At 40.5% G+C, this 13,275-nt stretch overlaps 2 protein-coding genes and 1 long non-coding RNA gene across 5 annotated transcripts; 1 reads left to right on the forward strand and 2 right to left on the reverse strand.

Moving 5' to 3' along the window:
- Window positions 1-1,856: 1,856 nt before the first annotated feature.
- On the forward strand, window positions 1,857-5,611 carry LOC118389199 (chromobox protein homolog 8-like). The gene is made up of 5 exons (XM_035779022.2): window positions 1,857-2,025; window positions 2,125-2,168; window positions 2,390-2,455; window positions 2,603-2,669; window positions 3,857-5,611. Exons 1-5 carry the CDS (start codon window positions 1,864-1,866, stop codon window positions 4,724-4,726), a joined length of 1,209 nt encoding a protein of 402 aa, XP_035634915.1. The 5' UTR covers window positions 1,857-1,863; the 3' UTR covers window positions 4,727-5,611.
- Window positions 5,612-7,455: 1,844 nt separating this feature from the next.
- On the reverse strand, window positions 7,456-13,249 carry LOC118389200 (uncharacterized protein C17orf67 homolog). The gene is made up of 5 exons (XM_035779023.2): window positions 13,127-13,249; window positions 11,988-12,138; window positions 8,509-8,597; window positions 8,127-8,279; window positions 7,456-7,820 (listed from the first exon to the last, which is right to left on the reverse strand). The coding sequence occupies exons 2-4, from the start codon at window positions 12,043-12,045 to the stop codon at window positions 8,163-8,165; spliced, it is 264 nt and encodes an 87-aa protein (XP_035634916.1). The 5' UTR covers window positions 12,046-12,138; window positions 13,127-13,249; the 3' UTR covers window positions 7,456-7,820; window positions 8,127-8,162.
- Window positions 8,704-9,891, reverse strand: LOC127932289 (uncharacterized). Of its 3 annotated transcripts, none has more exons than XR_008144711.1 (3): window positions 9,737-9,891; window positions 8,992-9,191; window positions 8,704-8,951 (listed from the first exon to the last, which is right to left on the reverse strand). It is a non-coding gene; the product is annotated as an uncharacterized LOC127932289 (long non-coding RNA). The 3 variants fall into 3 exon arrangements; XR_008144710.1 differs by adding an exon at window positions 9,484-9,523 and having other exon boundaries at window positions 8,704-9,191; XR_008144709.1 differs by adding an exon at window positions 9,643-9,682 and having other exon boundaries at window positions 8,704-9,191.
- Window positions 13,250-13,275: the final 26 nt, after the last annotated feature.

Below are 13,275 nucleotides of genomic sequence, written 5' to 3' on the forward strand. Positions count from 1 at the left end.
CATTGCAAATTCATGTACAGACAAATTAATGCTCTGACAAAAAAAAAATCGAATAGAAAGTTTGACAATAGTTCAACACGCGGGACATGATTGAAATGGACCTTTTCTGATCCGACAGGTATGCTGTTCATTTGAATCTGTGCTATAATGCCATATACATTTTATTTTAGAGAAATAATATTGACATAGTAATGATAATACAGATAATAACAATAATTATGATATGATAATTATTAGTAGTATTAATAATTAATTAAATAAACAATTACAATAAATATGTAGGCCTATCCAATTAACAATAATGATAAATACAATGATATTATTATTATTATTATTTGATCTATTTTGATCGGACAAACCTCTTTCTTTTACAAATGGCCTATATTTTCCACATACCCCTTCAGTTGTTGCTGTAACGTGGATAAACGCATTAGGCCTAGCTGACTGATTTATGCTGCATGTGTAAACAACAGGATGGCGTGATTTATTACACGTGTCTAATTATTTGAGCAGATCGTAATGAAAGTAAGCTAATTATTTAAAGCACCTATTTCAAGTCAGCGACCACATTTTCCGAGACTGAATGATTAGAGACCACAAATGACAATATTTTACGGTTAGTTTTAAGTGACAGATTCGTGGAAATTATAGACCTAAATATATATCTTGTTGAGTGTTGAAAATGTGAAAATATGTTGATTAATTCAGGCCCATGAATAGGCCTACAAGCTCTATTCTAAACTTTTATTCTTCTATATGAAGCCTAGCCCTACTCAATTAATTAGGTTACATAGACCTACACTAACTTAAACAATAGGCCAATTTCTGTTTTGCTCATCTTTTTGGTAGGCTATAATCACATTATTTTCCGATTAGTCTAAAGTTTATGTTCAGGTTAATTCATTTGATTTGAGATCCTACCTAAATAATTGGATGGCAATCGCCTCGTCAAACACTTTAAAGGCTATAAATTAGGTACATACTTATGACTAGGCTAACTGTGCAATGTGTTCTCTGATCCCCACATTTAGACATCTTCGACTATGTTCGTTGAATGAAGTCAAACCTGTATGGAAACTGTAGTTTAGGTTTAAACGAATAGCCTGCTGAATGGAGACTATAATTGACACCATTTATTTAAAGAGAAATAAATACAAAACTAAAACGCCATTTTTTATTTATTTCACCTTTATTTAACCAGGTCAGCTAGTTGAGAACAAATTCTAATTTACAACTGCGACCTGGCCAAGAGAAAGCAAAGCAGTGCGACACAAACAACAACACAGAGTTACACATGGAATAAACGAGCGTAGATGACGCTGTAGGGATCAAGAGAACTAGGATAAACTATTGCACATGAATGTGATCTATAGCCTATGTTCTATTTAGACATAGGACATTTCCTTTAGGCCTATATTGTCTCCTAGTCTCCTCATACAATTAGCCTACATTACTGTGGGCTATTGGTTAAGAGCACTTTAATACTGAAATATTGTATGACAGATCAGCTGATAACTGAAATGTGCACACATCCAATCTGCTTTCCTTCACCTCTTTGGCGTATTACATTTGAGGAACGTTGCTCCCATTGTTCATTTCTTTTCATTCTGCACATGTTCTGCGTTTAATATCTGGCGACATATGTTTTTAAAGACCGAATAATCCGAGTAATTGATCCACCGCGCTAAAGCCACCATTTTCCCCTCAAGAATTTTCAGAAGTGGACGCTCCTCCTTCTCACCTAGCAACCGCGGGCACGTAGCAACGGCTAACCCAATGGGCTTTCTCTAAATGGTTCCACCGACTGCGGTTCCTAGGCAACGCATGATTTCTTTGATGACGTCTTTTCTGTGCAGGAGTATTATGGGATGTCTGGAATTCACTCAGAGACAGCGGAGAAAAATATCTAGCGTTCACCACCAAGCTTTAGTTAACGGTAGCTGGATTGAAGTAAACATGGAGCTGTCTGCAGTTGGGGAACGGGTTTTCGCAGCCGAATCTATCATCAAACGCCGAATAAGGAGAGTATGTGAAACACATTTTCCTAACTTGCATAATCTAATTTGACGCGCCACTGCTGTTCCCTAACGAAGCGTTCTTTTTTATATTTCTGATGACACGCAGGGCCGAATGGAATACCTTGTGAAATGGAAGGGCTGGTCACCGAAGTAAGTTGCGTTGAATTTAATGCTAGAGAACCTTGCTTCTACATGGATGTTGCTGGCTGCTAGCTGTAGTGTTCGCTTGCTAGCTAGGTGGCATATGCTAGTGACAAAGTCAGCGCAGCACGCTTGCAGTGTTAGCAAGCTAGCTAACGTTAGCCCGTATCTATGCTTGCTTTCCCAATGTGGTGGAAAACTAACCCCTGTCAATTGTATTTTCTCCATAGATTTAGCACTTGGGAACCGGAGGAAAATATCTTGGACTCCCGCCTCTTCGTCGCTTTCGAAGAGAGGTAAATTGAATGGATATGGGCCTGTTCATGTTGTACATTCATTGCATGCAATGTTAGCAGCACAGCAAAATAAAATGCATCCGTCACGCAAGTCGCCTATTGCACTTCGCTCTCTTGATACTCAAAATGGGTGTCTTGCTGTTTCAGGGAGCGCGAAAGGGAACTCTTTGGGCCCAAAAAGAGAGGCCCGAAACCGAAGACATTCCTGCTAAAGGTAGCTATGTTGATATGCATGCATTGTTGAAAATAATCCATCCAACACGCAATGAAATCTACTGAATTTATGGCTGCATGGTTGGACACGATTTCTAGCATGTGGCATGTAAACATACCAGTCTCCACCCACTATGTATCCACTGGATCTTCATCTGGTTAATTCATAAATAGCTGTTTTTGCACTGACACGTGAATGTGCGAGTTTGAAGGATCCCGACGGATGTCATGTTTTCCCATGAGAATCACCTTTTGTGTACTGGTATTAAGGCAAAATCATATTTAGTGCTGGATGTGTATTTGTGTAGGTGTGAATGTGTATTTAGGGAAATTAGTTTGTTAAGCTGGTGCTAATAGACCTCAATTTGTTTTACCCTAATTGAACCGAATCATGGTCAATTGTTTTGGATTGACAGGTAGCCAAATTGATCAATAAACATGCCAGGTTATAATTGTTTATATTTCGAAATGAACTCAATATAGGCCTACAGGTGTGGCACATAAAATGTGCTTATAAATGCGAGGGTTCATCTATTCAGGCGTGCATCGATTATTCGGCACGGTTGAAAGTTATTACGTTTTGACGTGTAATAATGAGTAAAGCAATCGTTATAGCTAATACCAAACGTTTGCATGAGATTGGTTTTGAATGAAATCTTAAACTCTGAAGACGTCATCAAACGAATGCACCAGAGCCGACTATGAAAATTGCTTAATACCAGCGTCTTATTTAGAGTGCAGGCTCTCTCCCAGGCCTGTAAATAGATGTTTTCAAACTGAGCTGAAAAGACATATATAACAAGTAACTATTGTGAAAATGTAAAAATGCTAACAAACTGGTGTAGCCTGTAAATGTCTTCATATATAATTGTATACATGTATTGTTACAATTATACTCTTTGTTATAACATTGTTTTGCTAATTGCAAGTGCACATTATTTATTAAGCCATTATAAAGCTGCTGGCATACTCATATTATATATCTATAATGACAAATAAAGAGTATCCTCAACTGGCATTTTAAATCTGTCCTTATGAAAGAGAACATTATACCCACTGAAATGGGAGCAGTGGAAAAACATTGCCCATATTGCCATCGGCAGTAGCCTACTTTCAATTTTCCGTCTTTGTTGTTAAGATTTTCCCCAATTCAGAAGTGGTTATTCTCTGGTTTCCTTCCCCATTTAGGCTCAAGCTAAAGCTAAAGCCAAATCATACGAGTTCAGGAGCGATGCGGTCCGGGGGATACGCGTCACCTACCCGACCCCAGAGCCTGTCATCACCCCCAGAGCCCGAGAGGGGCTGAGGGCCGTGGTCCCCACCATCTTTCCACCCAGCACCGTCAACAGGGGCGAGAGTGTGCGGGTCAGGCCCCCAGAACCAGTCCGAGAGCACCGTCAACCAGTCCTCCAGAGGCCCCCAGGCCCCGATGGCTTTGTGATTGTCCCCAAGAAGAGAGGGCCCAAACCCAAGCTGCGATTTAAGGACAATCCCTTCAATGCTACTTCTGCCGCCACAGAGCCCCACAAGAGGAGGGCAGAGGAGCAGGCGACATACGGCCCACTCAAACTGGCCAAGCTGGGCCTGTCTGATGGTGAAGAGAGGGGGTCTGAGATGAGGGGGATTAAACTAGCCCACAGGCACCAGGTGGAGCTGGGTGGTTATCCCCACAAGCAGATGAGGCCCGTGGCTAGTGGGAGCACACAGCAGCACTACGGCCCAGACAGGGGCTTGTTGCACTCACACAGAATAGGCTCTGACTCCCAGGCCTGCAGGACTAAAGAATGCCCCTCAAATTACTTATCCCCTCCACACCTAAAGCACCTATCCAAAAAGAATGTGCATCAACCCAGCGAAGAGCTTCCACAGAGGGGGAAGCCTTCACTCATAGCCAAAATCCCTGTGTCACGGATCCTGGGCCAAACAGACGAAGTGACTTGGAAGCCTTGCATGAACAACGTGGAGAAGGTTCTGGTGACTGATGTGACCACAAACTTTTTGACAGTGACTATCCGGGAGAGTAGCACAGATCAAGGATTCTTCAAAGATAAAAGATGATTGGCTCTGATTTTAATTGTCTTCAGCTGTCTCTCTGTCAATCTTCTATCAAATTATTTGGAAAAGTCCAGACTTTATAGTGTCATTTATCAGTCAGATTTTTTTATGTAATGTATAAAAGCAAATTGCAGGATTGTATGTGCATATGTGTATAAATATAATATAGTTGGAAGTCTATTAAATGTAACGACCAAAATGAAAGGAAGTCCATTGAAGCTAATCACCACCCATAGGCTATTTGAAAGAGTTGCATGCCTTGTGTACAGCATTTACTTGTTTACAAACAGCTTGTAGTTTTCAACGATCCACTTTTGAACTAACAGTATACGTTGTCAGACAGGCTATATTTATGTCAAGCTAGTACCTTTTAAATGTTAGAGGTATAATGTCAGCACATTTGTCATTTGATTTCACATATCCAATGAGAAAAATGTATATGGAGAAATCCTAGGCCAATTATAGTGTGAACTATTTGTTCCAGGTCATGCCATTTCAGTTTGAGGTGTAGCTTACCCTATTCATTTCAAACGTTTATCAAGCACTTTTTGGAAGGTTTAATAAAAAAGTGTATCAAATCTATGTCTTGTTGACCAACATGTCCTCTGTAAGAGTTTATATAGCCTTTACAATGCTATAGGTCAGTAGTTGAGCAGATGTCGATCTTGTTTCCAGATTTTTTATAACCTGTTAATAAAATGGGAAGGCTGCTTGGTGTTTATGACGCTGTCTTTGTCGAAGAACTTATATTGACATATTATACACAAGGGCTTTCTGTTGACATCTGTGTTGGACATACAAATCAAATGCTTTCAATGTAACAGGATGATCACAACCTGATGTCACAGTTTGCTTTTGAGGTGCTTTCTAGTAAACTTGTTGAAATTGTGTCTGTTTCTGGTTGTCATGATTTCTTCCTTCTGATTTTCAGATTCATGGTTTGCCTTGGCTGTGAAAAGGACTGATGATAATTGCAAATGTGCTTTATGGAATTTCAGGTTTCAGAAATCTTTTGGTGACATGGGATTTTTTGATTTAAAAAGTTGCTTTAGTTTGCATGTTTCCGTTGTCTTAATTTCAAATAGTGTAAAGAATAACGTTGACCATATTTCTGATTTATAAGCCAACTGAACGAATAGGTTTACCTATTCTTTGCCGTGGTGCGTAATGACATTTTCTTAGCAATATGGTAGTTTCAATTATAGCAGAGAAATAGGTCCTATTTTTCATTGAGATTATTAGTGTGTTTTGGCAAAGGTCCACAAAGGCCTAGACCTTGGTTTATATATTTTGTAATGATTCAGATAGTTTCAAAACAAATCAGGACGCAACTCAAATCTATAGCCCTATCTGCGTTCATTAAAAATACTCTACTAACTTCAGTGTCTTATATCTATTAAAATGACAAAGATTTCTAAAATAATAGGGTAGTTGGGACACAGAGACAGCTGACAAAGCATTTTAATAAGAGTTGTTTTATTGAATTCTATTTAAATGTAATTGTGCTGTCCTCAGAGGTCCTGAAAGCTCTTCACAGAAAAAATCGCAGCCTACAATTATTTTAAGTGGTTGACATTGGACCTACAGGAAGAATTTAATTGTACTTTTGCAAAATGATATTGGCCTTCAAATTTTCTCAAATCATAAACCAATGCAATCCAGCGCCCATCGGTATCTGCGGAATGGACACGCTGGTTATGCGGGGTCACAAGTTAGGTAGGCCTGGGTTACCAAACATGTCATCAGAACTATAATAGATTGCCTATGAAATATATCATGTGTTATAACCTGCTATTACACTTATGTCTGACAGGAATGCATCTGCCTGACAAAAGACTGGTCATTTCAGTATAGGCGATGGCTTAAATGTTATGATCAATTTGCATGATTGTTGCGTGCTTACTCTTGTTTTTTTTTACTTGGTTGGTTCTAGTGGCCTATTTGTACGCCTATGGGTGCATTCGTTTTGCAGAATCATTCAATGATGCAGATATAAATTGAACAATCTGACTACTGATAGGCTACAGTGCAATTTCTCCAGGTGAAACACACGTCGGGGGTTAGATGTTGTCATTGAATCATGGGGATATAATACAATAAAATAAAAGTTCCTAACAAATTTGACCAAATGCATTAATAATTGTTCGATATTTTTGGCAATCAATCAGCACAAACATCAATAGCACATTTCTTAAATTGCGTGTAAAATGTGTGCCGGTTCAGTCGTATACGGACATATATATTATCAGTTTATTGATATATTACGCAATGTTAAAAATTATTTGTACGACATTCACTTCGGAGAATAACTGGATTTGTTATTGTCTGGATATATTTACTCCCTTCACACGTCCAGAACTGCGTAGGATTTAGCCTAGTGCTCCCGGCCATTCAGTTTAGCTGCGATAAAGCGTTGAATACTTTGTGTCAAATAATTCCCCTCTTTCCTTTCACAAGTTGTTATTCATTGTGGTCAATAGCATGCCGTTCTTCTGTAGAGCCTCCTGCGCGAGAAAGTAACAGCACAGTGCAGAGTCACACAGTGAACTCGAGAGAAGGGCACTGTCTAAAATTGCCCAAACATCAGTAAACTACGATAGTAACCCCGGATCAGCAGCGGGGTCAACTCACATGACCAGTTCACAGTTCCTCTTTCTTAGTTTTTATTTTCTCTAAAGTCCAACTAAAGTCCTACTTCAAAACCAGAAGAAGAACACACCAAGATTCCAGCATTTTAAACAATTTGATTAGATTATTTATTCAATTATTGTTTTTTAAACATTGTTTTACATAATACAATGTATAATTTCTCATAACTGTATCAACATATAAACTGATTATGTATCCTCTATGATGTTAACATCATTTAATACGTTTCCTATACGCTAATGTTGCTGGAATAAGCTGTGGACATCTCTATTGATGGCCACTAATGTTCCATGCTGAGGCTTCATCATGAAATGCATGTGATAGAGTTACACTCTGAGCTTCACCCTCATATCATTATCATAGTCATCATCATCATTGTCGTCATCACAGTTGTCGACATCATTCTTGCCGTCAGCGCCCTCCGCCACACAGAAAAAAAGTTGCTCTCCTGTAGACAAAAAAAAATAATGTATCTGGAATCAGTTTACCCTACCCCAATTCTAACTATAACCAATCAGGAGGGAAGTACAAAACTGATCAGCGTCAGAAGGCAACTTCATCCTATAGGCTAATTATGGGTACTGTACATTGTGTTCAATAGGCAGGAAACAGAATATTGTCCGAAACGTAGTGATATTATGTACTTTCTAGTACTTTTTTTGGTACACAGCATTTTGCTACTCTGTTCCCTACTGAACATGACTCAGGGGACCCAAGCAGGCATGTTTTATGGTTCTGTCGGACAGACAGGGACCTGGGCTGTGAGGAGTCAAGGCGAGGTCACTGGGGTTTAGACAGGGTGTCCGTAGTTCCTGTCACAGCGGGGGTAGCAGTGGGGGTTCAGCCAGTGTTCCAGGTTGGTCTCCTGGGCCCTCTGATCCAGAACCTGCATGTGGAGCAAGTGCTCCTGTACAGGGTGATACAGAGAGAGAGAGAGAAAGAGAGAGAGGGAGAGAGAGAGAGAGAGAGAGAGAGAATGCCATTCATTTATCAAGCCATAAGCAGCTCTCATTATCATATCAAAACAGAAGATATTACAGGGTAACCGTTAAGTGAACATTTTTTTTATGGATTCTTAGAAGGATGAGCACACCGCTGCAGGTTTCTAATTGTGCCCTTTCCACTTTGAACTTTACCCTCATTGGCTCATCGGGGTGGCCAGGCTTCTGCCTCTTGGTCCGCAGAAGTTGCTTAGCATAGCTCTCCTTGATGATTGGGTTTGCATCTGGCGATAGAGAGAGAGAAAGCATTTCAAGACATCCATATCCCTTCGTTTTCAAAGAGCTGACTGTGCAACATCGCTGTTTGCCTACGCAGGTTGGCATTTATTGTCATACCTTTTGCCCTGGAGGCAGCTCTGCAAAGTGGTCACTAGCCGGCAGAGCCACAAAGTCTTACAAAGTCATATTTTTGTCGAACCTGGACTACTGCCCAGCTGTGTGGTCATGTGTAGTTTCACCTGGACTACTGCCCAGCTGTGTGGTCATGTGTAGTTTCACCTGGACTAATGCCCAGCTGTGTGGTCATGTGTAGTTTCACCTGGACTACTGCCCACCTGTGTGGTCATGTGTAGTTTCACCTGGACTACTGCCCAGCTGTGTGGTCATGTGTAGTTTCACCTGGACTAATGCCCAGCTGTGTGGTCATGTGTAGTTTCACCTGGACTAATGCCCAGCTGTGTGGTCATGTGTAGTTTCACCTGGACTACTGCCCACCTGTGTGGTCATGTGTAGTTTCACCTGGACTACTGCCCACCTGTGTGGTCATGTGTAGTTTCACCTGGACTACTGCCCACCTGTGTGGTCATGTGTAGTTTCACCTGGACTACTGCTCACCTGTGTGGTCATGTGTAGTTTCACCTTTGCCCAGCTGTGTGGTCTGGTTTCACTGGACTAATGCCCACCTGTGTGGTCATGCCCAGCTGTGTGGTCATGTGTAGTTTCACCTGGTCATGTGTAGTTTCACCTGGACTAATGCCCAGCTGTGTGGTCATGTGTAGTTTCACCTTAATGCCCAGCTGTGTGGTCTGTAGTTTCACTGGACTAATGCCCAGCTGTGTGGTCTGTGTTTCACCTGGACTAATGCCCACCTGTGTGGTCATGTAGTTTCACCTGGACTACTGCCCACCTGTGTGGTCATGTGTAGTTTCACCTGGACTACTGCCCACCTGTGTGGTCATAATAATAGTTTCACCTGGACTACTGCCCACCTGTGTGGTCATAATATTTCACCTGGACTACTGCCCACCTTGTGGTCATGTGTAGTTTCACCTGGACTACTGCCCACCTGTGTGGTCATGTGTAGTTTCACCTGGACTAATGCCCACCTGCTGTGTGGTCATTCTAATGTATGGTCATGTTTCACCTGGACTACTGCCCACCTGTGTGGTCATGTGTAGTTTCACCTGGACTACTGCCCACCTGTGTGGTCATGTGTAGTTTCACCTGGACTACTGCCCACCTGTGTGGTCATGTGCGGCAAAGAAGGACAAAGGTAAATTGCAGTTGGTCCAGTACAAAGCAGCACGTATCGCACTTCGATGTACATGGAGGGAATGTGTCAGTATCATGCATGTCAGTCTCTCCTGGGTCAAAGTTGAGGAGAGATTGACTGCATCACTATTGGTCTTTGTGCGAGATATTGATGTGTTGGAGGTACTGAACTGTCTGTTCAAGCAGTTGGCACACAGTTCGAACACCCATTGGTACAACACAAGTCATGCAACCAGAGGTCTCTTCACAGTCCCCAGGTCTAGAACAGAGGCTGGGAAACACACAGTATTAAAGAGAGCCATGGCTACGTGGAACTCTCTGCCACCCCAGGCAACTCAAGCTAGCAATAAACTAGTTTCAAAAAACAGATACAAGGACACAAAGGGAACTGTGAATCGACACAGTCATTTTATATATATTTTATTGTAATTTGCACTGCACTATTTATTAGACCTAGATATTGTGTGTATGTACTGATGCAGTGCATTCAGAAAGTTTTCAGACCCCTTGACTTTTTCCACATTCTGTTACGTTACAGCCTTCTTCTAAAGCTGATCAAATGTTTATGTCCACAGCAATCTACACACCATACCACATAATTACAAAGCAAAAACACCTTTTTAGAAATGTTTCTCTATATAATGTCTCACAGTTGTCAGAGCAAAAACCAAGCCATGAGGTCGAAGGAATTGTCCCTAGAGCTCCGAGACAGGATTGTGTCGAGGCACAGATCTGGGGAAGGGTACCAAAAAATGTAACCACACCGCTAACCCTAACTTTAAAGCCAATTTTGACTTTGGCCCATCTAGCAGAAAATTGCTCAGTTCTGCCTCCAGGGCAAGATTCATGACAATGAATGTCAACCTTCATTTGGCTCCTTCTATCTCAAACATAAATATTGCAACCATCAGTGACATAGGGTACTTTGTGCACAATATACCCAAAATATTATTCTTGTCATTTTCCTGAAATCAGTCATTATTTGTCACCCACTCTTTCCTCCTGTATCTATCTGGTTGCTCTTGACTTTTATAACTCAAAACACAACATTAACCTACATTTCCAGACTTGCCATTTCAGTTGCAGCCATTAAATGTGAAGAAAAACTTGCATTAGATTTCGACACAGTCAACAACAACCCCCTCATCACACACCCAGCATGTGCAGGATATAGGGGAGAAGCTGCTGTTTGTTTGGATAGTACATGTCGAGCCGTGTACTCTCTAATGTACCAGGCTGAGGATGCAGATCAACAGCCCCTGTTCTACATCCCAAATGGCACCCTATTCCCTATATAGTGCACTGGGCCCTGGTCAAAAGTAGTGCACTATATAGAGAATAGGGTGCCATTTGAGATGCAGCCCCTAGTCTCATAGAGGTCTGTCTCTGTCTGTCCCCCAGCAGCAGCAGAATATCATTAGGAGGCTGTTTTTTGGTGGAGCAACAAAGTACCCATTCATTTCCCCCACTCTCCAGAGAGCCAGGCCAGCCCATGGAGCACGTGACCCCCAAAGGCCAACCTGCGAGGGGGTATTAAAATGAACCTGGCTGGCTCTGTCAACAGCGCCAGGCACACACAGCAACGTGGCAAAGCACCACCCAGGGCTCATGCAGGCTTTTTGCAATGATTTTGAAACTGCATTGATAAGAGCTTCAAAATGGAAGTACATGATATTGTAATACAATGCAGTATTTAAATGAGCTATGTGCCTGCAGTTAAAACAATTATGTCATATTTGTTCGGTTTTACATGAGAAATTATGTGTTTAGCTTATTTTCATATTTTCATGCAATATCTTCATACAACAGAAATGTTAGTTTTAGAAATTTAGTTTAATATTTACTAGTTACAATGACACAACACAATATTTGCTTTTCTGTGCATGATTGAATTGCACCAAAACTTATGCATGTAATTATTTGAGCAAATAAATTACAGCATTAATTACTACATAACAACTGAATATTCATATTTTCTTAAAACAACATTTCTATTGAATTAAAATTGAGAAAAAAATGCAAAAATAAACTTTTATTAGAGACATCTAAAAGACTCACAAGCCACCAAAAGGTTAATTAATACATTTTTCTAAAGGCAATTGACCTCTTCAAAATGAGCCTACCTGCTGTGTAGATGGTCAAGAGGACCAGACAGAGGGAAAATGCCACAAACTTCTTCATCTTGGTCTCAGCTCACCTGCCCTGCTACTTCTGCACTGAGACCCCAGTCCGTAGAAGATGAGGGGGTAAATTCTCCTCTACGTCACCGATCACCTCCCCAATCCAAATATTACAAAACTGGGTCACATAACTGTGAAAACATCTGTTGGGTGTCACTGTGCCTGCTGTTCTGGCATGAGACATTTATTTATTTGTATATTTATTTGGTGTTGATTATAGCATGCAATGTACTTGTTTTTCATCAGTTTGAACTTTGATACCGTACTCAAATAGATTATTCTTCAAGCATGAATTACATCTGTATCCAGTTGCAGTTTTTGCGTAAAGATTTCAAATTTGCAAAGCTGATTCTATCCACTAGATGGCGCGCAAAACTCATTTTATACAGAGATAATTTGTCAAGGATTAATGGATGTGTTTTTCGCAAGGCAGGGATTTTTAAAGGCTGTTTTGTCTGTTTTGTCCTTGGATTCCCGTAAACTAGGCCATGTGCCTTATCGGCCTTGGGCCACACTTTTGTTTTTACGGAAATTCAATACAAAGTGATTTCCGTAGCAGGTTAGGATAGCATTTTCGCTAACCATAACCCTATCCAAACCTTAACCTCAGTATCATAACTTCCTTCGTAAATGAACCTGCAAACCTGCATCAGTATCGAAGTGCCGTGAAAATAGTGTTTTGGCCTTATCGCTGTTTGGATTGCAAGATTTTTTGACAGTTTACCTAGTTTTAAACATTCATTCCAGCCAAATGTAATGTAATAAAGTTATTGTTCAACTTCTTTCTATCATCATGTATAAATGCACAAATAACGTGTCTGCTTTTCCTAAATATAAGATTTAAGAAATGACATCCTAATAGGCCTATCAGTGAATGTGAAGCTCTGTCTGCGTTTATAATATAAATATGTTATGTAGATGTGTCTTGATGCCTTTAAGGCAAATGTTAGTGATACTATTTTAATATACTGAACGAAAAGCTCAAAATAAAATAAAAAAATCAGCTCTAAATCTTTCCCCTCAACAATATATGATATGTTATTCAGTTGCCAGAGTCAGCTGAGCACTACGTAAAAACTTACGTCATGGTATACGTTAGCATATTGGCCAATTAAAACGGACGACACTATTAATAATCGGCGCGTTCGACATTGCAGGCCGCTTTAAAGACGACTCGAAACTAATTGATTTACAAATCACATTGCATCATAAATAACCATAGAGAATGATA

The sequence above is a fragment of the Oncorhynchus keta genome, chromosome 10 (assembly GCF_023373465.1).
Source record: "Oncorhynchus keta strain PuntledgeMale-10-30-2019 chromosome 10, Oket_V2, whole genome shotgun sequence".
NCBI lineage: Eukaryota > Metazoa > Chordata > Actinopteri > Salmoniformes > Salmonidae > Oncorhynchus > Oncorhynchus keta.